The 24,146-nt window shown below is 43.4% G+C and overlaps 1 protein-coding gene across 1 annotated transcript in view; it reads left to right on the top strand.

Moving 5' to 3' along the window:
• UBASH3B (ubiquitin associated and SH3 domain containing B) overlaps window positions 1-24,146 on the top strand; it is a 104,103-nt gene that overhangs the window by 47,904 nt on the left and 32,053 nt on the right. Inside the window, exons 2-4 of the mRNA XM_073320687.1 lie at window positions 16,637-16,690; window positions 17,474-17,660; window positions 20,443-20,641. Of these exons, the coding sequence (XP_073176788.1) occupies window positions 16,637-16,690; window positions 17,474-17,660; window positions 20,443-20,641 (440 nt within the window). The remainder of the gene's footprint in view (window positions 1-16,636; window positions 16,691-17,473; window positions 17,661-20,442; window positions 20,642-24,146) is intronic.

The raw sequence follows: 24,146 nt of genomic DNA, 5'->3' as shown, positions 1-24,146 counted from the left end.
AGTAGCTCCCATCGTTCTCAGTCAGAGATGCCGGGTACTGAGCCTTTACAGGGCCTCTCTAACGTGCAACAGTTACCTCAAGTTATTGCCCTTGAGCTAGCCTTGCTGGAGGGAGAGCCACCATGCTGCTGAATGGCACCTGACACACAGAGCAGCCTGAGAGCAGCACAGAGTGGCTGGATTAGCTCACGTTTCAGAGTAGCAGCCGTGTTAGTCTGTATCCGCAAAAAGAAAAGGAGGACTTGTGGCACCTTAGAGACTAACCAATTTATTTGAGCATAAGCTTTCATGAGCTACAGCTCACTTCATCGGATGCATGTGATTAGCTCTGTGACTGGATTAGCAAATGCTCGAGTTTTACAGCACCACTTCACTAGAGTTAGAGATCGTTGTGTGTGGACAGGTTCAGGTTTGGGGCAAAACTTGCCTTACAGTTTGAATTTTCACTACAGTGAAGACAAGCCCTTTAAAATCTTGCCCTGGTTAGGTTTATTCATAGAAAGATGGAGAAGAGACTGAAAGAGTGAGATGGTCTGGTAATTCAGAGTATGATGTTAGTGCCCAATGGAGATCAGAACCCCACTGTGCTAGGTGCTATACAAACATACAAGAAACAGCCTCTATCCTCAAGCGTTTACAGTCTAAACAAAGGAGGGAGAAACAGAAACATGGAAAGGTGAAGTGACCCACCCAAGGTCACTGACAGAACTAGGATTAGAACCCATGTCACCAGTCCAGCCTCTCAGTGACTGGACCACACAGCCTTTCACAGTACAGCTCTTGTCTAGGGGTGGGAAGTGGGTCATGGGGAAATAGATGCTTACAGGGGAAAACTGCATCCAAGTTGCCCCTGTATATGGGGAAAGGGGGGTGGTAAAGGGCTTGTACTGGTTATTTAAAGGTAATACTACAATTTTTAAATTAACTGTAAAGAAATGGGAGCAATTCCAATCTAGCAAATACACATTGATTTGGTACTTTATCACACCAATTCTAGGAGCCTTTATCCAGTTTATACATGTTTTTACCCTGGCAAGTGTTCATTTTAAAATCCTTAGAAGTTTTGCCTGAATGAAGAATGAATAAAGCCTCAAGCCACGATCTGAGAAAACACTGAAGCATGTACTTAGCTCCATCCCTTTTCAAAAAAGCATTTAAGCATGTGCTTAATGTTAAGATCATGCTTAAATCCCAGCAAAGTCAATGGGATTTAAGCTCATGCCTGAAGTTAAGGGCACGTGCATGCACCCTCCTTGAACAAGGGTGCTTTCTGAATCCAGGCCTGATTAAGGGCTTTCAAGATGTGGCCAGTTTCTGCCTTCTAGTTTGCCATTTAAGGGCTCCATCCTACAAACCCTTACTTCCATATGTAGTCTCTCCTCTTCTGAGTCATCCTGTTCAGGCCAATGAGATAACATTCATGAGTAAAGACAACTCACACTACCAGTAAGACTCATCAAGATCTCATCCTACTGCAACTTTGGCTTTGATAAAACCAGAAAAGTATTTGGAGAAAAATGTTCCCCCCATTTGTGAAGAGTTTCTCACTGTGTCTTGGGATCCTTCTTTATCTCAGTGTTTCTCAGTATTGCTCCTTCTCACCATTCCTTATTTCCTGTTCCCTTTTAGACTTCATATATATTATATATCCCCCCTCCCGCACTGGCCTTGTCTTAACCCCTCCCACAGTTAACTCTCAGACATTTAGGAAACTTAGAACCAAGATATGCCTTCAAAGATGTAAAGCTGAAATAACGTCATTGAACTCAGCAGACACTCTCCAGATTTACACTGATGAAACTGAAATTAGAATCTGGCCCACAATTTAAAACTTCCAGTTTGCAGACATATACAACGGAATTCATTTTTATAACAGTAAAATAATTTTACTGTTCTATAGACTCTACCATCAAATGATTTTAAGGCTGGTGGCGTGGTGGGAAAAAGAGACTAACATTGCTATAGTAATGTATCACTCAAATCTGGGTCTTCTACATGATCAAAGTCAAAGGGTTCATTTTTTAAAAGGTTTCAGCATTGCATAAATCTACTTCTGCTGGTATTCAAAGGGAGTGGAGTTAAGCCAATGGGGAGCCCCAGCCAAAAAGTTCTGATACATCTGTGTTTTACTGGTGCCATCCTAACATCTTGGGTCAAGCAAAGGTAATAACATCTGAAGACAGGATAGCATCAATACCATATCCATTTAAATCTACGGATGGAATTTAAGGAGACAGGATGTAGTTACCTAAATTGAACTTTGGCCCAAATCCTGCTAGCTAACTGCCTTACTCTTATGGAAATTTCCATGTGATCTTTAACTTTTTTATTGAAGTGCATATATATAAAAATAAGAGGTCAAGACTGCAGCTTGATGTCTCAGCCAAAGGATGCACATTCTAATACTAAAATGCTCCCAGCCCCCAGTATTATGCCATGGCATTGATTCAGTACTGACTCAGAGGGAAGTGTGCCTCACACTTTGAGTCACTTAAGCACTTGGGGTTTTCTCAGAGGTCTCCCTTTCAAGCATTGGACTGGTCTGAACCTACTTAGCTTGCAGGATCCCAACAAGATCACAGCCCCAGGAGGTATTATTTAAAAGACAAAGTAAAAAAGTTCCTGAACAGAGTTCTCCAGAGCAGAGTTTCTGCTTTGGCATCTAAACCAACTGTATTAGCATCCCATCGTTCTTCCTTCCACCTTCCTTTATTTCTCAGACTTCCTTCCTGTTGCATTTTGTGTGTCATTTTAGCTGTCAGATGGTGGTTAGCCTCCTTTTGGGGCATCTACTTCCCTATTTCCATCTTGTGGGTTTGCCTTTTCAGCCGTGTTGCAAGTGCTTTCCTACACATCCCTCATAATAAACAGATGCTTCCACAAGAAATGGGATGCAAGCACTTTGGACCAAAATAAGGACTTGATCTGCATATACCTAGGTTCTTTGCACTCGTACACAAGTCTGTTGGGGGGGAGTCTTCCATGCACAAGGAGTACAGTATAAGTAAGTTCAAAAAAGAACTGGATTAGTTCATGGAGGTTATATCCATCGATAGGTACTAGATAGTCAGGCAGGCAACCCTAAATGTCTGACTGCCAGAAGACAGGGGTTGATCAATCCATAATTACCCTGTTCTGTACATTCCCCCTGAAACTCTGGTATGGGCCACTGTTGGCAACAGAGAACTGGGCAAGCTGGACCATGGTCTGACCCAGTAAGGCAGCAATTGTGTTCTTATGATCAGGCCTACAGTCCATTTTTCAAACGTATGCATCTTAATAATTTATCCATGTCCTGCATTTAGATCTTCAATTATGCTCCCTTTCAAGGTACTAATCTGAACATCAACAAATAAATTAGGACGGCTTATTTGTAAACTGGATCCATAGTCTCCAATTACTTTGTATCTTGTTGGGTTAAATCTACATTATAAACAAACATGCCCATTCCTGAGAGTGGGGAATTTTAATGTTATATTTTGTTGCTCATACGTTTTGCAAACTTCCTGGCAAGTTTGGTCTTTGTTTTGTTTCTGCAAATACAAGGCAAATGTTTAAACATTTTCACTTAAAATGGCTTGAGCCAAAGTCCTCGATTCCAATCTGTGACTCCAATCTGTGGGGAAGTTTGGATCTGGATCAGAACTTTGTGTCACAGGGCTCATCTCTAACTTCAGATTCAATATACAGTAGACTGACACTTTATTTTCAGCCTCTAACTATTCACATTGATGCTTATTTCATCTTAGTTGAGCTGGGAAGCCCTCCCCATAACTGGTTTGTTAGTCTCTGTAGAATGAAAGTGAATTCTCAGCATGACACATGGTGGGGTGGGGTTAGGAGGAATTAGCCCACAGTGTCTCCCACTGCTGCTGGTGGAAGTAACGCACCAAAACCTTGATGCATCACATTGAGAATTCACCCCAGGAAGTTACTAAGGCGGCAGCTTTTAAACTTGCAGTTCCTGGTGTAACTCTGTGCAACCGACTTCATAGAACAGCATCTGTCTGACAAATTGAGCAACTGTACCGCCCCCAAGTTTCCTGTTTTGAAACCCTGAGATGCTGGAAAATGTTAACACCAACACTTTAAAATGCTACTTGTTGCATTTATTTTTTCTCTTCAAGACCTCTGAGATACAAAAACTCCATTCAGAAAGCAAAACTTGGGAAATGGCCATGGCGGGAGGGAGGGAAATGTCTCTTTCTCCCAGAACTCTCTGGGCGAGATTGTAATCTCAGTGTGTTTAGCAAAATCTGCTCCTCTCTAGGTTTTAGGTTGAGCCTAGGGCCAGGTGTCAGGAGACCTCTCTCCTTCACTCTTCCAGGACTCACTGTGCAATTCTGGACAAGTCACTACCTCTCTGAGTTAGTCTCTAAGGTGCCACGAGTACTCCTTTTCTTTTTACCTCTCTGAGTCTTACCCCCCCTCCCATCTGTAAAATGGAGATAACTACATCGGGCAATAGAACTGGGGCATGCTGCATCATAGTTTTTATTTGTGTTGCAGTAGTGTCTCGTGACCCCAATCAGGGGTACTAGGCACTATACACACTATACATTACAGTACACACTATACACTATAAAGCACCCCAAACGAAAAGATGATCTCAGACCCAAAGAGCCTACAGTCCACATATAAGATGGGAAGCTGCAGATGAACGCAGAGACAGAGAGACAAGACAGCAAAATAACAGAGACACAATTATGGTTTGCACATTAAGTAGCAGCTGCCACGGCCAGCGAACCCACCCGTCTCCTCGCTCTGAGAAGATTCATAATAGATCCATGATCTGTCAGAAAGCTACCTATGATGGGATCCTGCTCTAACAATAAAAGGCCCTTGCTATAAGGGGCAGAGATGGTGCAAATCTCTGTTCCGTTCCTGGTCATTTCTGTATGAGGAACACAGGAGTAAGAGAGAAAGCAACACATTTGTCTTCAACCCCTGTGAAGGAACTTATTTATTTCCAATCAATATGACAACCACTTCCTTTTCTGGCTATCACTGTCACTCCAGATGGTACATTTGAGCACATTTAATCCTCTAACTTGGCTCCTTGCAAAGACATTGTCTTCCTGGTTAGCTAAAACTGTATTAGTATTTGTGGGGGAAAAACTTGATCTCTCACACTGTTGAGAAAAAAAATTGAATAACGAAAGCTTGCTCGAGTCTCAGCTGTGGTGCAAAATATTAGACCGGGTTTAAAGCCACTATTACATCAAATGCAGTATGTGTAGTATGATGAGTTCTATTTCTACTGACTACCCCCCTGCCCACAGGGGAATAACACTGGAGTGATTCCATTTATTACAACCTGTACATCTGAAGGCATTTGCACCATCAAATAGAACAGCTCGATGAGTTTACTAAAATTCAGATTCCTGTAAATGAGTTAACAGAGATAGGGCGTTACCTAATTTCTCTTCGAGTATACATTTAATGTCACCCACCAATGTTAAACTACTCGTATATCTAGCATTCCTTTTCTCAATGCCTGCCTGATCCCAAATTCTGAACCTTTGGCCATTCAGCCGCCACTAGCCTAAGTATTGCCAACGTGCGTGTTTTTTTCATATGTCTTGATATGTGGGGTGTTTCTTAAAGCCCAACACCTGGAGTCATGTTATTTCCAGAGAATTTCAACTTTCATTAAAAAAAACAGTAGTAGTTACTGCTGGCCTCATGGTTGCAGAGAAAAGCTTGGGAAAAAATGTCAACTCAAAAGACTAAAAACCCAGAAAACAAAAAGAATCCAAAACTTATTTAATAAAAAAACAAAACACTTGAGGTGGGAAATACTGTAGTCTAAAGGCTCCTTGTTGTAATTCACGTGGTGTTAGCATTACAGTGCACTTCCAGGCCCCAACCTAGCTCAGAAGCCTTATGCGCTTGGTGCTGTACATTCTAGATAGACTGGGAGAAAGGAAGTGTTGTTTCCTCCATTTTAGAGGCATTAAGAGGAACAGAGGTACATGGAGGTTTTGATGGAGATATGCCATTGTACAACAGTTGAGAAATTGGCTCTAAATAACTTGTCCAAGGTCACACAAGGAGTGTGGGGTAGAGCTGGGAACTGAATCCAGATCTTTTAAGGTCCAGGCCCCAACTTATTCAGAGGCCCACGCTGTCATTTTGCTTTAAACAAGAGATATTTTTTTTGAATGAATGCGTCTCTCTTTATAAACATAAAATGGCTGCTAGATTCCTCTAATTTTGCAGATTGCTTTTTTTTTAAAGCTGTACTTCCCTCTTTGGGGTTTGATTTAACAAGCTGGCAAAGCAAAGAATTAAGGGGATGTCTTGGTGCACATGTGTTAAAGAAGAAAAACATCCTGCAGCACATATGAGTCTTCTGCCTTCAAGAGGTTACGTAACTAAAATATTAATAAATAACAATAATAAAAAAATAGAGCACACACACACACACACAGAGTCCCCAAATCTTCTCCACTTGAAACAAAAATAGTCACATGGCAGGATTGCATTTTGGGCAGCTGGATCACCCCCTCACGAAAACATCATTAATTATGACAACTGTAAATTCACAATGTGAACAGCGTGCTTACCAATCCTGTTTCTGGTTGGGTTTCCCACTTCCCTCTCTTTTCTATTAATTGCCTTTGGTATTAATGAGTACTGAGATATGGCAGCCACTGCTCAGGGAAAAGGCAGGAAGAAACCCTCAATCTTACTGTGTTGTCATGTACGTTCTAGAAATATTTATTTGACCTAGGGGATAAAATCTTCCAGACTATCTGTAGACTGTGCAGCCACTCTGCAATAATGTTCATTTGAAGGTTCTTGTATTTCAGAGGGGGTGGGGAGATCTTTGCAGAGCTGTGACCTGTTTATGGTATTTGCTGACCTAAATTAGGGAGATTTTCCCAAATGGTGTGTGTATTTTTAATGGGTCTCATGATTTAGCAGCAGAAAATACACCCCAGCCTTGTGACTGCTGTAGCGGCAACTAGAGTTATTTGGCCAAATGCTAGGGAGGAGTGTGGGTCCCACATTTTGTGTTAAAAGTAGCAGCAGAATAAGCTAGGATAATATTTAAGGGACTGACACAAAGCCCACTGAAAGGAGTGAAATTTACGTGTCTGACCAAAACAGTATGGTACAGCATGGGAGTTACTTGCCTGCAATAACACCTATGAAGTTTAGTTCTTAAAATGTATGCAGAAGAGGAAAATCTAGTAGGAACTTGTTCCTCTCCTCCCCCCGGCACCCAATAGGAATGGAATCCTTAGGGATTTCTGTGTGCACTCAGCTTATTTACAGTGGTTAGGTCATCGGAACAGGCATCAGAAACAATATCATGTGATTTAGGTGACCAATCACACAGAGCGAATTCTGAATATTGAATACTCAGAGGATCAACCTCTTCAAACTGTTTGCAAAAACCCATCATGCCCGAATATGTCTGGGGAAAAACTAGAGGAGGTGGTTGATAAACTATTCAGGAATTTTAGCATTTTCCCCCATCAAATAATCAAGGAATTAGACTGCTTGAAAGAATCAGGGACAGATATTTCACTTGCAACTATTTATTGAATGCAGTAATTAGACAAATGTGTCCATTTTCCCACCTTTGCTAGTAAAAATTATTTGGTGAATAATTCTGAAAAATGAATATTCATAAAAAAAATAGAAAAAAGGCCCAAACCTGGCAAATTAATTGTTTGCAAAGGATACACAATGACTCTCCTTTACTCACTGGTCATCACCAGGGTTTGAAACCAGGGACTTCTGCCCCAAAGCTAAGACCTCTGCCACTTAAAGTAAAGGAATACTGCTATTATCTGTAAGCAGTAGTAGGTGGTTATGGCTGTAGGTGGAGAAACCACTCAGGAGGACACAGCATACAGTTTACAAGCACATTCCAATCTGTTCTACTGCTGAGTTTAATCTTGAAAAGGTCTGTATCCTGTTATAAGTCCCCTGAGCCAGCAGCATTGTATATTCTATTCTTTGACCATAAACCACAGCAAGCTGGAAAGTTAAACTTTAAATATAGATATATCTTTAAAAGCAAAAATAAATATATTTTATAATCACAACAAAAACACTCCACTTTATAGCGCTCTTCTTTTAAACAGTCCCATTTGGCATAAATTATGACTCCATAATTCTTACCTTGCCATGTCGGGCAGCTTCAAACCAAATCTAATGTTGGAAAGAGCCAGATTTTTCCATCATGTTTAATGCAGTTTCCAACAAATCCTTACTTACGCAGCTAAATATTTTATGGACCAGAGATTTAGGGGCTACTTAAAATGATGAATTCTTCCCCCTGAGGAGCTTTGTTCACAGATAAGAAGTTTGTACAGGCATGAGGCACCATCATAAAATAGGAGATTTAGTTTTTCCCCCGTACTGTCTCTAATGCTTATGCTCATTCACAAATCCCACAATGCTTGCGTGGGCTGATGGCTTCATTTTAGCTGGCTCAGAAGTAGAGAATATTGGTAGCATATTTGTGCTTGTGTCCACAGGCACATACGATGGACCAAGTTCTTTTTGACAAACATGCAGCACGCAGTATCACCAAGGGCAAAATTTGACCCTCTGCTCATATTACAATTTTAGAAGAAGAGTGGATAGATATGGGGAAATTCACGTAGCTCTATATAGCATCCAGTGGGGACAGTTTAATTATATCCTAAACATCAATTTTGGATAAGCAATAAACTCTCTGGAACTGTAGGTTCAAATCCCACTGGGGTTTACTCAGCCCTTCCTCTTTCTGAGCTCTGTGTATTTTAATGGGTGGGGGGGTGGTGTTTAGGAGGAGATGTTAAGACAGGAAGTCTCCACTGCTCTGCAGTACTTGAAGGGCTAGAGTGAAGTGGAGGACACAGGGGTGTTTATTTAAATAAGTGAACTGAGAAATGATAATGAAGTCAATAGGTTTGAGCATGTGTTTAAGTCCTTTGCTGGAGCAGGGCCGGCACCTTGCAGGACTGACCCCTAAATAGACAAGACAGACAAAAGGGGGGAGATAGGGATGATTATTGTCCCCATGTCACAGATGGGGAACTGAGACACCAACATCACAAAAGGGCATCTGTGACAGAGCAAGAAACTGAGCACAGATCTGCACCCCTGTTTAGTGCCTTAACCACAACACCCTCCTTCTTCTGGATTTGAACATCCCGTCCCCACCCCCAGTTCTGGATAGTGTCCTTTTGTGGCTCAGGAAATACAGTCGCTTTTATTGTTCTGTAAAATGCACAGCAGGCAGAATTTGTTCTCCACAGAGAAAGACACATTGCTGTTCCAAAAATAGTAGTTTCTCCTTTTTCCTTTTCCACTGTGACATTTCATTCTGAAGATGAAAAGGCCATTTCCACCAGTACCTGTTAGCTCCTAATTCATTACCCCACAAGCTGCCACACCATTGATAGCAAAGGCGTGCTCTCTTTTAAATGGGGCTCCAGTAAGAAAGCAGAGCAATTAGCGAGAGGAGAAAAGATTTCTATGTGCTGTTACTGAGACTGAAGTTTCTCTTTAAGGTTAATGCATCATTCCCTGAAAGTCATTTCCCTTGAAGTAAATGGGTTTTGGCCATTATGCTTTATGTTTATTGACATGTATCTCTAAGCTGAATTGACATTCCCCCCTGTTACTGTTTTTTCTCCACCATGAAAATTACAGGAAGCCAAAATCCTTTTACAGTAATGAGTTAAGTTGTGTAGTACACAGGGCTATATGCTTTTCCATTGAACAGCTGTGGGCTGAAATGGGTATTGTGTGCTGTTTACTTATTAACTGCTAAGGTGTTATTCAGCTGTCCCTGTGCAGCAATATACCATTTATGCTGTGGCCTTGCAAGATCTTACAACTCAGGGTGGAGAGTTTGGCTGCGAGACTTCCTAGGAACATTTAGGTGCTGTTTTACTGGTGATTTAGAACCCCCCATTTAAACAGAAGCTTACTGGTGATTTAGAAGTGGGTGCTCTTCCTTCTGACTTGATACCAAATCGCTGCCTTAGCAAGGTTTTAATGGGCACACAGATGACTGGAGAGTCCAAAGATTTGTGATGGCTGAAGATCTTACGGCACTTTCAGGAGAGATGATAGAGGTTAACAAATTCCAGCTTGCCCACTCTCAGTCCCCTCTGTAATTTCATTTGGATGCAGTATCCTCACCACCTCCTGCTCCGAACCGTTGTACTGTGTCCTTATTAAACACGTGCCTCGATCTCACCTCAGAGGTGGCTGCATGTGGTGGTGGATGAAGTGACTCCTTGTGTTAAGTCTGTTAAAAGCCACAAGGCTCAAAGGATTAGTAATGCTCTGTGAAGCCATTTCACCTGTAGGTCTCCATGCTGAGTCCAGCTCCAGTGAGTCACGACCTGAAATTATCATCTGATGGCTGCTTGGTGACCTGTCAGAACTGAGGTGGGCTCAGTCTAGGTCCTAACCTGAAGTAGCCATTTCACAAAACCACCCAACTGAAACCAGCTTCCATATCAGACAACAAATTTCAACCCCATGTGCCTATAGTTAAGCACCTAATGAGGTGGCTTGACTATGGATTTTCAGTAATTTTCAGAGGGGATGAATACGGTCCACCGGCTCCCACAGCAGGTGGTCTGCGGATGTAAAGATCAGCTCATTTATTTAGGTGACTGCATATAAATGCACGTACCTAGCTGTCAGCACCCAGCTTTGAAGGTGTCGGCCTGAGTGCTAACGGTGCTGCGGAGACTAAGCATCTTGAGGAATATCCCTTCCCGGCCTGAGTTGATGGCTAACGAACAGGGCATTTGCGGGGAATTCTTTACTGTCCCTGTTTTGTGGTGACAGGGAAGGCATCAGTCTGAAGCACAGTTACCTTTCCCTTCAACTAAATAGCATGGAAAGAAACCGTTTCTCTGCCTCAAATGCCATGACAAAAATTTACCTTACACAGTGTTTCCTTCCTTGCGCTGAAAATTAAACTGGGCTGTGGGGGTGGAAGTGGGGGCAGGGGGATGCTCCCTGACAGAACCGGAAGGGTGGGAGGGGGAAAGAAAAGGCATTTACCTTCTGAAGTTGCTCGTGAACATGGGTGCGTTTAGCCCAGACTAACATTTTTCTGGTTTCAGAGTAACAGCCGTGTTAGTCTGTATTCGCAAAAAGAAAAGGAGTACTTGTGGCACCTTAGAGACTAACCAATTTATTTGAGCATAAGCTTTCGTGAGCTACAGCTCACTTCATCGGATGCATAAAAGTGGAAAATGCAGCGAGGATGTTTTTATACACACAGACCATGAAAAAATGGGTGTTTATCACTTCAAAAGGTTTTCTCTCCCCCCACCCCACTCTCCTGCTGGCAAAGCCAGCAGGAGAGGGGTGGGGAGAGGTATTTTTTCATGCTTTGTGTGTATAAAAGATCTTCTACACTTTCCACAGTATGCATCCGATGAAGTGAGCTGTAGCTCACGAAAGCTCATGCTCAAATAAATTGGTTAGTCTCTAAGGTGCCACAAGTACTCCTTAACATTTTTTTAACGTCCTTCTGGATCCCTTGAGTACAAAAGGCAGCGGAGAGAGAGCTGCTGTCTATTCTAACAGAGCTTTATTGTACCACTCGTTCCAAGAAAACATTCATAGGTTCACGAAGAGAATGGAAGAGGGGTGGGTGGCAGCACGCTATGTCCCGCTAAACAATGCATGATGCCTCGAATGATCTGCTCTGGGGTCTGGAGAGAGTAAATCAGGGGCGTGAGCCAGCCTGTCAGCCCGCACTATGCAATGGAGAAATGGCTCGTTTCAAAGCAAGTGGGGCTTTGCAGGAAGTAAATTTTTAATGTAAATGGAGATTTGCTGCTGTGGATGCAACAGAACTTAAATGCATTAGATGCACCAAGTCTATGGTGTGGAGAGTTACATTTCTACAGCATTTTAAAGGGTGTAAACCAGTGGTTCTTAACCTTTTCACACAACTGTACCCCTTTCAGGAGTCCGATTTGTCTAGCGTACCTCAAGTTTCACCTCACTTAAAAACTACTTGCTTACAAAATCAAACATAAAAATACAGAAGTGTCACAGCACGCTGTTACTGAACAATGGCTGACTTTCTCATTTCTACCATAGAATTATAAATCAATTGGAATATAAATATTGTACTTACATTTCAGTGTATAGTATACAGAGCAGCATAAACAAGTCATTGTCTATTTGAAATTTTAGTTTGTACTGACTTCGCTAGAGCTTTTGATGTAGCCTGTTGTAAAACTAGGCCAATATCTAGATGAGTTGATGTACCCCTGAAGACCTCTGTGTCCCCCAAGAGGTACTTGTACACCTGGTTGAGAGCCACTAATGTAAACAAGCAAGAAGGGAGGGGAGGGGAGTTGTTTGGTTGGTCTGAGAAAGTTTGACTGGAAGCAAGTGGAAGAAACAGAGCTTAGGAAACTCTAGGGCCAGAAATGTAGCTGGTATAAACAGGCAAAGCTTCGCTAAAGTTAATAGGACTATAACAGTTTACACCAGCTGAGGATTGGCACTCCCAGGCTCTGCATCCCCAGGGCTTAGAGAACTGTGGAATAGTCTTCCACAGCTTCACTGTATGAGTCATTTAGAGCTATGCTAGACAAAATGCATCTAGGTAGAACACACCAGGGACACTATGACGCTATGCAACGTTATGTCCTAATAGGAGTCATGTCCCAGTGTTCCACTGATTGCAATGGAATGCTGGCAGATAAGGGCAGCACAAACATTGAGTAGGAAGTGTTTTCATAATCACACATTTGCAACACTGCCCTTTCTGCACCAGTATTTTTTGCCTTCCTCTTAATTTCTCAAAATGAAAGCAAGTATTGGTGGGGAGAAACAACTGAATAGAGGGAATGTAGCCAACTCAGTGGTTTGAGTCTCTCTCATTCATGCATGTCCATGCTATTCCTGCATGGATATCAGAGTGCTTTCAAAAACATTAACTAAGGGTAGATAGGGAAATGAAGGCATAGCAAATCTTCACAGGGAGCCGTTGGCAGAACTAAGAGTATAATGCTGGAGAGCACAGACTCCATTTCCCGGTTCTAAACACTAGACTAATTCCCTCCCAGAGCCGTGAACCCAGAAGTGCTGACTCCAGGCCCTTTGCACTCATTTGAAACCAGTATGTTCTCCAACCCCAACTGTACGTTCCCTCAGAAGATAATAATGCAGGATATTCTTATTGATTCTATCAGCTCAGCCTACATGCACTGTCAGCGGTCAGTTTAAAGATGTCAGGAAGTCTTCACTTTACAATAAGCCATACCATAATATTTAACAAGTTTGAGGGTATCAGCTAGCAGCTGAATAGAGCTTTTCCTGTCATGAGGCAAATTTTTACTGCATAGAGTTCTGAGACAGATTATACTCTCCATAGAAGAATATGAAGGCAGCTGCTTAGACCAGTTTAACAGCTGGCAAATAAAACCAGCCACTTCCTAAGCTGGTCCCAGCCCCATGTTCCTGGACCTGTTGTGAGGACAGCAAGCAGAATTGCTACCTTTACAGAAGCTGTCCATGTAGCTGAATGCTTCTGCTGCTTGATCCTGGGAAAGATGCCACTGTATGTATATGATTTATTATTCAAGGCTTCAAAGCCCTGAATTTCAATGTTGTAGACTCTCTGGTGCAACCACTGTGGTTCACCTCTCAGTGGGATCCGCTCAGTCCCCTTTCTCCTGATGGGACAGTGACACAGGGTCCCCCTTGATATGACATTTTGGAGGCATCCTTCGAAACTGAGGCAGTCTCTGCTGCACACGGCGTGTTTTGTCCCAGTGCCCTGCGTCAAACCTTCTCCTTCCCCATGATGTTGTACAGCAGGCAGTGTGCTGGGCAACACATACCTGACTGGATCAGACTAACGGCCTATCTAGGTCTAGTATCCTGTCTCCAGCAGTGGGTGGCACCAGTTGCTTCAGAGAAAGACACCCCTGCAGTAGAAGTTATGAGATAACCTGCTCCCCAGAGAAGGTTCCTCCTGACCCACAATTATGAGAGGTCAGCTTATGCCCTGAAACATGAGGTTTCTATCCTTTCCAAAGTTCTTCATGTTTTAATATACACAATTATATCCGTATAAACATCTACTCCTGTTCTGAATCCTAATGAGTTCTTGACCTCATTGACATACTGTAGCAATGAGTTCCGTAGACTAATTGCCCACTCAGGTATAATTGCTTTTCAGTGCAATATATCGATATTTGGGGAAACATTTTTTGGATAAACAGGTGCTATCCAAAATTAAATTGCAGTGTATTGATTTCCTCCTGTATTTTCCTGACTGCTCACCAACAGAACACTTTGGTGCATTTTTATTTAATCTTTGTTAGAACAACAGGGAATATTTATGCACTTAAAAGGGAAAAATCAGGACGGGAACGTGATCAGTTTAGCAGGAGCTGCACACATTTAAGGAGAGTAATCACTTTAGATAAGCTATTACCAGCAGGAGAGTGGGGTTGGGGGAGAGAAAACCTAGATTTGTGCTGGAAATGGCCCACCTTGATTATCATACACATTGTAAGGAGAAAAGGAGTACTTGTGGCACCTTAGAGACTAACCAATTTATTTGAGCATGAGCTTTCGTGAGCTACAGCTCGCTCACGAAAGCTCATGCTCAAATAAATTGGTTAGTCTCTAAGGTGCCACAAGTACTCCTTTTCTTTTTGCGAATACAGACTAACACGGCTGTTCCTCTGAAAATTGTAAGGAGAGTGATCACTTTAGATAAGCTATTACCAGCAGGAGAGTGGGGTGGGGGGAGAGAAAACCTTTTGAAGTGATAAACACCCATTTTTTCATGGTCTGTGTGTATAAAAACATCCTCGCTGCATTTTCCACTTTTATGCATCCGATGAAGTGAGCTGTAGCTCACGAAAGCTTATGGTCAAATAAATTGGTTAGTCTCTAAGGTGCCACAAGTCCTCCTGTTCTTTTTGCAAATACAGACTAATGAGGCTGCTAATCTGAAACACATTTAGTAGTTTTTCTGTAGGTTATTCCAGGCTGAAAATATTTGCTTTGTGCCCCCTGGTGGTGGTTGTTTTTCTCTGCTCTTCTTAAAGCTGAGTGAGATGCCCCATATTTTCATATCCATCCCCTTTGATTTTCATGCTGATCAAAAGGCCAATAAGTAGGTCATTTTAAAATCCTGTTAGCAACGGATCTGAAACAAAGGGGTTTATCTATCATGAAGCACACCAGGTGAAAGAGAAAGAAAACAGACACTGCACGCTGTCTTGTGTAAATTGATCAGGCAACATTTAATTTTATTGAGTCTGAAATAAGGTGCATTTGGAATAGATCCAGATTCCATGTATGTTCACATTTAGATAAGTCCTGCTTACAAATGGTGCTGATATGACATGTGAAGTGCCATAGGGGCAGCTAAGAGGTTGAGCAGGGAGCAGGAAGACATTTTTGTAAGCAGTGGGAAACCATATTCTCTGTGTTTGTAAATAAAACACTGCAGCCCTTTGACAATGAAAACCCGAAGAGAGAATATACCTCCTAAGCCGGGTATTCTTGCAATGAGGCAATGTGTGAATGCTATGTTGTCAACCCCTCACCTTCCAAAATCATGAGTCAGATCCCAGAAAGTCACAAGATTGGCTAAAAACAATTATAAGTTTTTTTCTAAAAAAAGAAGTTTGGAGTACTTTTTGTTTGACTCCTAGTTTTTAAGCCTTTGGAGTGTGCTCAGGTCACTTTTTCAAACTTTTCTGTGCAACCATGAGCACTAGAAACATAAAAAGAAAAGGAGCACTTGTGGCACCTTAGAGACTAACTAATTTATTTAACACGGCTGCTACTTTGAAACTAGAAACATACTTTTCTTAAAATGAAAGCTGAGAGTCTCACATTATCACATGTCTCCAGAAGCCGGGGCATCACGTATGACATTAAATATCATGAGGCTGACAATAAAATTGGAAGATCTGGCATTCAACGCTGTGACTGGGTTTAGGTGATCTCAGCACGGCACGTCTCTGCCCCTGCTCTAACCTTGCTGCCTTGCAGAGAAAGCAACTCCACCGCCCTCTGCCCCATTGACTGTTCTTGGTGCCACAGTTGACATTAACTTTGCCGCTCAGGTTAGCTAAGGCCAGAGTCTGACTCAAGCCCTCATTTAAGCCGAACAATGGTGCCACTGCTCAGAGGAGCTGAGTTCTCTCTTCTCCCATAGGAATCCAGCTCACCTGAGGACAGGAAGTAGTGGGTAGGAAGGAGCAAAACTTCAGCCTGGCAGCGGTGGCTGGACCTGCAACAGCTGAGCAGACTGTCCATGTTTGGATGGCCCTTGCCACTACCACCTTGAACAGGGGCATGGTGCAGTGGGTGGGGCATCAGTTCAGGGGGCGTGTCTATGGGCCTGGATTGCCTTAATCTACCTGCACTTGACTCCACAAATAGTTTCATTGAGTTAAATTGGAGCATTCATTGAGAAATGCATTATTCACAGGGAGTTAGGACATCAGACTCTGGCCCTTAGTTATTGCCGCTGTCTGCAAATCCAGAACCACAGGTACCAGGGTTTCTGGTGGCTGCAGAGTCCAATTCAAGCAGCAGATGTTACTATCCACTTTCTGTCTACCCATTAACACTAACAGTGGAATATTCTTTTCCTCCCCCTCCTCAGACAAAAAGCACTGACATCCACTGGAGGAAGAAGTGTCCAAGCAGCATGTGACTGGTTGGTATGAAGTAATAAATAATTTTTAAAAGTGGATAAGATTTATTTACCATACTTTACAAACTGTAATGTGAAATGTTATTTATGGAAGCTCCACGTCATTGTTTGTTGATACGAGGGCAGTACCTAAGGGACACAAGAAAGATCAATGCCTCATTGTGCTAGGCACCGTAAGACATATGGTCAGAGACAGTCCCTGCCCCGAAATGCTGACCATCTCAATAGGCAAGGTCGAGAAAGGTGAGAGAAAGGAAGTTTTATCACCCCCACTTCACAGTTGTGCGAGTTTGAGATCTAAATTCGCAAAGGGAACAAGAGTTTTTGGGTGCCTCGGTTTTGAGTGTCCGCACTGAGAACAAGTTAAAGGGCATGTTTTACAGAGAGTACTGAAACTTCTGCCTTCTGGAAATCCGGCCCCTTTAACATGTTTCAAATTGGGTACCCAAAATTATGAAGCACTTTTGACACAAGGTCACCCAGAGAGCCTATGGCAGAACCAAAGACTGAACGAGTCCCAGTCCAGAGACTTAACTGAAAAAGCAGACGTCCCTCCTACTTAGTAATAATAACTGGGCCACACTGGACATATAGACAGCAGGAATGTACATTTCCATGCCTGGTCCCTTGGAGATCAGTGGCCCCAAGGCTAGTAACATGTGGGGAGTAGGGAAGAACTCTAATTTTGGTTCTTTCTGCTACAAAAATATGGGTCTTTTTAATTTAATCTCTTACTCAATATTTCTGCTGTTCTTGAATAACCACCTCTTCCCTTCTCTCTCTCAGGTTGTTCTCTCATGTGGGGGACCCATTCCTTGATGACCCCCTGCCTCGGGAATATGTCCTCTACCTGCGCCCCACCGGCCCCTTGGCTCAGAAGCTCTCTGATTTCTGGCAGCAGTCGAAGCAGATCTGTGGGAAGAACAAGGCTCACAACATCTTCCCACACATCACTCTTTGCCAGTTCTTTATGGTGAGCCAGCGCTTCTCATTCAATTGTCCTGTGCGTCTTTTTTGGCAGCAACCATTACCAGGTTCAAGCAGGTTGAGTTACATATTTCTCCACTCATTGTAAAATGCTTTGTGCTCGAGGGAATTCAGGGAATATTATTACTGGGTTTGCTTGATGCACACCAGGCTGGGAAGCAAAATGATTGTTAAACAAGTCCATTCCAAGCCACCACTGTCTTAACAGAATAATATCACTGGAGACTAGGTCCTTGAAATCTGCTGAAAAATATGTTTGCTCATTTTTCATTAGAGTTCTAGGAGATGGTATCCTGCTGGAAGTCCTGCTGATGCATTGCACTTCTATACGGTGCTATATCCAGGGATCTTTTTAAGCACTAATTAAGTCTCACAGTTCCCCCCGCTGAAGCAGAGAAGTGTCACTCTGCACACTTTACAGATGGGGAAACAAGCACAGAGGGGTGACATGACTTGCCCTTGGTCACAGAGTAAATGAATGGCAGAGCTCAAAAGAGAATTCATGAGTCCCTTGTACTAAATTGGTATCAGTCACAGACCGGCGTCAATATGGTCTTAACGATTGTCACGTGTATCGCTAAAGTTCTCATCACCATATCATCCGCATATCTCACTAAGTAGACTATACACAGATGCTCCTCCAAGAGGCCACTGTTCGGTACTTAGGGCAGTCATATCACAATCTGATTCGTTGCTTGGCTGGCCTTTCCCCAAAGAAAATCAAATCCATAACCACTTTTAATCTCACCAGCTCTCCTTCGGTACCAAACTGGAATAACCCGCAATTTTAATTACTAATAGCTCAAAACTCAAATCCTCCTGGCTAACCATGGACATATTAACCATAAAAGAGATTACTGAACAGACATCTTTAGCCTGCTTCACATATCTTCATGAGAAACACCAGCTACCCAATAGAGCAAGGTCCTTTCTACAATAAGCGTGGACTCAAAATTATAAAGGAGGTGGGGAATTGTTGGCAGACAACAAACAATCCACTCAAAGTGCACCTTAAGAAGTATGTTAGCCAAAAACATTTTGTGGGTAACACATACAAATGGTGAACTCCTTGATTTATCCTACTGACTGTACCATGCAAGAAAAATGGGAGAAGATGCTAAACATTTCCTTTTGCTCTGACAGGTGGGACAATATCTGGCATTGTATGTGCAGAACATCCAGTTCTGTTTTTGCATTTCATTCAGAACAAAATTCTAAAGAGATGATATCGGACTCCTGGGCAAATGCTTAAAGCTGGACTCGCCCCGCATAGCAAATATTGGAGTTGTGGCAGCTGCAATGCAAACCTGTCTCGGATAGTCTTTGAATGGCAAAATATGTCCATGTTTTGGAAGAAAGAGTTTGGTGCTCCGGGGTAGAGGTTTCCCCCACATCAAGCCTCTGTTTTGGGCATTCTAGGAAATCCACCTTGTTTGAGTAATGCCAGGAAATGGATTGCTGCAGCACTCAGTGGCTAAAAGAGTCATTTGACGGAAAGGGAAATCTGCTATCCCCTGCCCCACACACACATTCTTTGATTGGCTGGAGCTAAGCTAAAAAAACTAACACTAACCTACAGAGACACAAACTCCACCTATGAATGGAGCTCTTGAGAGCTTTACCAAGAGTCTCCCGCTAGATTGGGCTTCTGATGCTTCTTTTCTGGGGAAAAGTGTGGGGGGTGTTAGGGAATTATTTATCTTATACTCAGGAGTATTTATCTATGAATATTTCATACTGTGTTAAGATTAAAGCTGTACTCCTGCTTTGTCATTGTATTTGACTATATAAGAATGGCTATGGTAAAACTTCTGAAAAATAAAGTCGAAAAGCAAGACACCTGACCCATCTCTTCTGGGAATCACAAGAAAGAGAAAGTTCTTCTTCGGAGAGGGTCACTGATGTAACTAACTTTGGAAGGCTACTATGGTGATGGGCATGTTGGAAACATGATAATCACTGGTGCAGGCCTGGTTTGCCATGAGTAATTAGATATGGATGCGTCTTTATTTCTTGGGAGACAAGATTAGGGAGGTAAATGGATCAGTAATCTGTAAACAGAATGTCTGTATTAGCTAAAATAAAGGGGAACACCCAGGGAACCATTTACAATGGACGAGATAGCAATGGATAAGATAAGCCTGGAACCTAAGGTGAGGTAAAGAGTAAGTTGTGTATGGACAGTGCATGCTGTCCTGGGATTGGTTCCTATAAAGTGACCAAGCCAATCCCAAAACGTGTAATGTAATGTATAGTAAATGCAATGTATGGTAAACATATGTAAAGGAAGAGGTTTGCTGCGTAATTTTGGGGGTGTGGTCTGCCTACACCCACCCCTATGCTTGAATCTAATCAACTCAACATAACTTTGCTCTATGCCAAATAAAGGCGCCTGAGTGACGAGCGGAGATGAGCTCAGTTCTTGGGGAACCAAGTGGAAGAGGTCTCAGGGGAACCCCAACCACTAGGCCATACAACAAATGCAACAGGAGAGTGAATACCTCTGAAGCTGGTTAGCTGAAACATTTGAATGCAAATCCATGGAAGAGTTTTTTGTATTCACTCAGCTCTTGGTTGTTTCATTTTGTTTGATGTATATGCTAGTTCTTTACATTCTTCTACTTCTATGAAAGTCCAAGGTGTAAAACCATTCAGGTCCCTCACCCTAAACCCTTCCTTTCTTCTCTGAGTACACTACAAGGGTATATACGGTCCCAGTGAATGAATTCCTGCCCCCTAAGGAACATGTGTCCTGCTTTCATCGGCAGTGCGAAGACAGCAAAATTGATGCGCTCAATGAAGCCCTGCATGCCACAGTGATGCGATGGAAATGCAAATTCCCTGCTCCCCTGCCTTTAGAACTCTACACATCTTCGAACTTCATTGGGCTTTTCGTCAAGGAGGACAGCGCTGAGGTCCTCAAGAAGTTTGCGGCGGACTTTGCTACAGAAGCTGCTTCTAAAGTGGGTGAGTACACGGGAAAGAAATGTCAAAGGCAGGCTATAGGGGCTCCAAGCATTTTAGCTTGACTAGTGCCAAATACTCCTGGTATGTCATGGTAAAATGCAGCCATTGTGCTGCCAAAATCTTGCCAGAAGGTCCTGACAGAACCTCTGGAGGGGCTGTTTAGGAATCAGAGTCCAATCCTTAAGGGACAGATGCCCACACCACAACTGGCCTCCTTGTTAGCAGCCTAGACTGAAGACTGGGTGGGGAAGAGAGACTGAACTGTTTTCCCGCAGATGTGGTCTTTCCAAATCAGGGTTGAGGCACTTTTAGTGGGGCAGTGTCACTCCCTGCACAGTATCCCTTCTGTGGTAATAGTAAGGGCCAGAGTCTCAGCTGGTGTAAACTGGCAAAACTCCACCCAAGTCACCAGCTAAGGATCTGACACTGAATAAATTCATTTGGTTCCCAAGGTTGGTCCTCACACTAAATTTACCCTCCCCAAAACATGCTCTTCTTACAATTGTATTCCCCTTCTGTCAATATTTCATTTATGCTAAAAAAAAAAAAAAAAAAAAAAAGCTTTATCATAAAGGAAGCCCTTTTAAGTGACCATTAAAACAAATAGCTAATTTTGTCCAGTGAATAACTGTAATCAGGTGACAGCAGTAAGACTACTCGTGCTTAAAGTTAGTCAGGCGCCCAAGTGCCTTGCTGAATCAGGAGCCTAGTCAGTGTCAGTGTTATCTACCCTCCTTGCACCCTCCATGCAATTGTATTGCCCAGTTTGGTGCATGGTCTGGGAAGGTGGGAATTTCGCCTTCTTTGAAGTATTCAGCCTTGGCCACTGTCTGAGACAGGACCGAGATGGCCCATTGTTCTGCTCCGCTTTAGTGATTCCTCTGTTCATAGGTGCCCCAGAGAGCATTTTCAGATGCAAAAGTTTTGATGCCATTCAGAAGTAGGGCTTTCAAGCTCAGGGAAGTGATGTTGGATTTTTAAGCGAGGCTTCAGGGCTAGGAAGATGAGAGAGGAATACCCCACCACGTGTTCTGGGGTTTCAGTACCTCTTCACAGAACCTATTGTTTTCAGTTCAAAGAGCACAACCCATTTGCTCTGAAGTGTTATCTCCTGGAAGGGAAGTTGACATTTGACAGTTCTTTAACCTTTCAAACAGACATTTTGTCTCTGAGGCTACAAGTTCCTGCTCAGCTCACTACCTCAAGCTTTTTCCCCCACCACAGACAGAAAGCGCATTTAGTTTCCTTACAGAATTTCTGCTTCCCGGAAGCAAACCCGGCTCTCTGTGAAGATGCGTAAAATACCTCAACAACCAAAGGGAAACCCCTTTCAGCCTTTGTACGTCCAGAGGAAATTCACCACACCGTCTTGGGGACCAGATTCTCGGGCCTGCTTACCATCACTTAGCTAATGCAAAGCGAGAGGAAACCTGCCCTAATTCTCTGCTGGAGCGTCCCATGGCATATGGGAGTGGCCAGCAGGCACAGAACCAGCAAAACTGACTCCAGTGCCTCCTTGCCCTGGTGCAGGGAGCACGACAGGGGGATGGAGTGGGAGTGGCCACAGCTCAGTGTGCTCTGGCGATCCCCCGGCAGCTATATAGCCCCTGAGGGAACAGCCACAAGGCTGAAGCAGCGCCTCAGAGAGCTGTAACCAACTCCGTGCCATCCCACCCCTGCAGCACCCAGCATAAACTGGGCACAGCAAAAGATGGTCCTAGATTTTCACAGGCTTACACCGCATGGGTTAAAATGCATCAAATCAGCGGTTCCATACATACGGGGTGGGGGAGGGACTAGAACTTCTGACTCTCAGGAGTCTGTTGCTGCTGGTCCAGCACAGGTTGTACAGCCGCACGCCCCCATCCAGAACTCAGAACAGCCACCATTTAGGTGCTGTAGCTAAAACAACGACAACTAAGTAGATACACTTGGCCTTGTAGAACTGCAGGTTGTTCTGAGCCCCCAGGAGTTTCACCTGACAGCGACCTAGAGACGCTCACTTTCAGAAGAGGGAGGAAATGGCTGGAAGCTTTAAACACCTGCTTTTTCTTTGTTTTGTTTTTTTTTGGCGTGTCCTAACACAGCATGAGCAGCTGCCCTCACCGCTTCTGGTCCTACCGGAAAAAGGAACAAGCACTGACAATCTCCAGGCAGCCTGTCCCCATGAGATTTGTTCCTCTTAGACCAAATGTTCCTCTGAGCTGATTCTTACGGGTGCATTGCTCACACACAGCGCTGTCGCGTACCCACATTCGATGCCCCGGGCCCTTGTCAGAGATCACCCCTATAATGTGTCCTTTTTTGCTGAATGAGAGAGATTAAAATGGGCTGGGCAAGCACCTGACATTTTGGGTTGGGAACCAAGCCTCCAAATGTCTGCCAGTTTGTCTGTCCCTAATTTTTAGATGTGGTTGAATGAGGGAAAATAAGTTATTTTTACAATTTATTCCTGTTTGAACAGTTCTGTTTATTATGATTTATATAAAACATACGAATGGCCTTACTTGGTCAGACCAAAGGTCCATCTAGCCCAGTATCCTGTCTGCCAAAGTGGCCCATGCCAGGTGCCCCAGAGGGAATGAACTACTAGGTAATCATCAAGTGATCCATCCCCTGTCGCTCATTCCCAGCTTCTGGCATTTCCTAATTTCTTCACCTGTGTGTTCACCTTTTTTAATCCCTTCATTATGTAGGTTCTCTCAGTAGCTTTACCTCTTATCCTGGGAGTACCCTCGCCTCACCTCAAACTATGTGTGTGTGTCTCATTTTAAAATACTTCAGCACCGTGGGTGAAGTCCTGACCTCACCGAAGTCTGGCAAAATTCCTATTGACTTCAGTGGAGCCAGGATGTCAAGCTGCGTTAACCTGAATATTTCAACTTCAACATGAACTCTAAGAGTCCCCAGTTTGTGTTCTCCACCTGTGGGAGGAAAAACGGCGCAGAGTGGGCGGGGGGGGGAGGGGGCGGAAATGCAACAGATGCACAGGATGACAGACAGAACAGATAGAAAACACAGAGTGGAGAGACCAGGAGAGAAAAGATCTTGTGTGGGGGAATTAAAAAGAAAAACAAACGACTGTCTGTTTTTCAAAAGTATTGAGCACCCATGTCAGAGGCAAATAGGAGTTTGAGAGTGCTCACCACCTTTGAGCATCAGACCTGCACCATATGCAGGAACCCACTCTGAGCAGCCTATTTTTGGAGAGAACGTCAACCCCTTAGATAGGGGGAAAGGCTGCCCGTTCGCTCGAAAACAACCTGGGACCTCCAGAGCTAACAGCATGAGCCTCTGTAGCTTGAGCCTAAGGACTGCTAAACCCTGGAGCTGCGGGCAGTCGCAGATTCCTCTCCTCTGTACATCAGGCACACAGGCTGGGGAAGCATAGGCTGACCAGATAGCAAGTGTGAAAAATCGGAACAGGGATTGGGGGGGGTAACAGGAGCCTAAATAAGAAAAAGCCCCAAATATCGGGACTGTCCTTATAAAATCGGGACATCTG

Source organism: Lepidochelys kempii, chromosome 22 (genome assembly GCF_965140265.1).
Source record: "Lepidochelys kempii isolate rLepKem1 chromosome 22, rLepKem1.hap2, whole genome shotgun sequence".
Taxonomy (NCBI): Eukaryota; Metazoa; Chordata; order Testudines; family Cheloniidae; genus Lepidochelys; species Lepidochelys kempii.
Note: the sequence above shows the minus strand (reverse complement) of the source record. Positions and strands in the feature narration are given on the sequence as shown.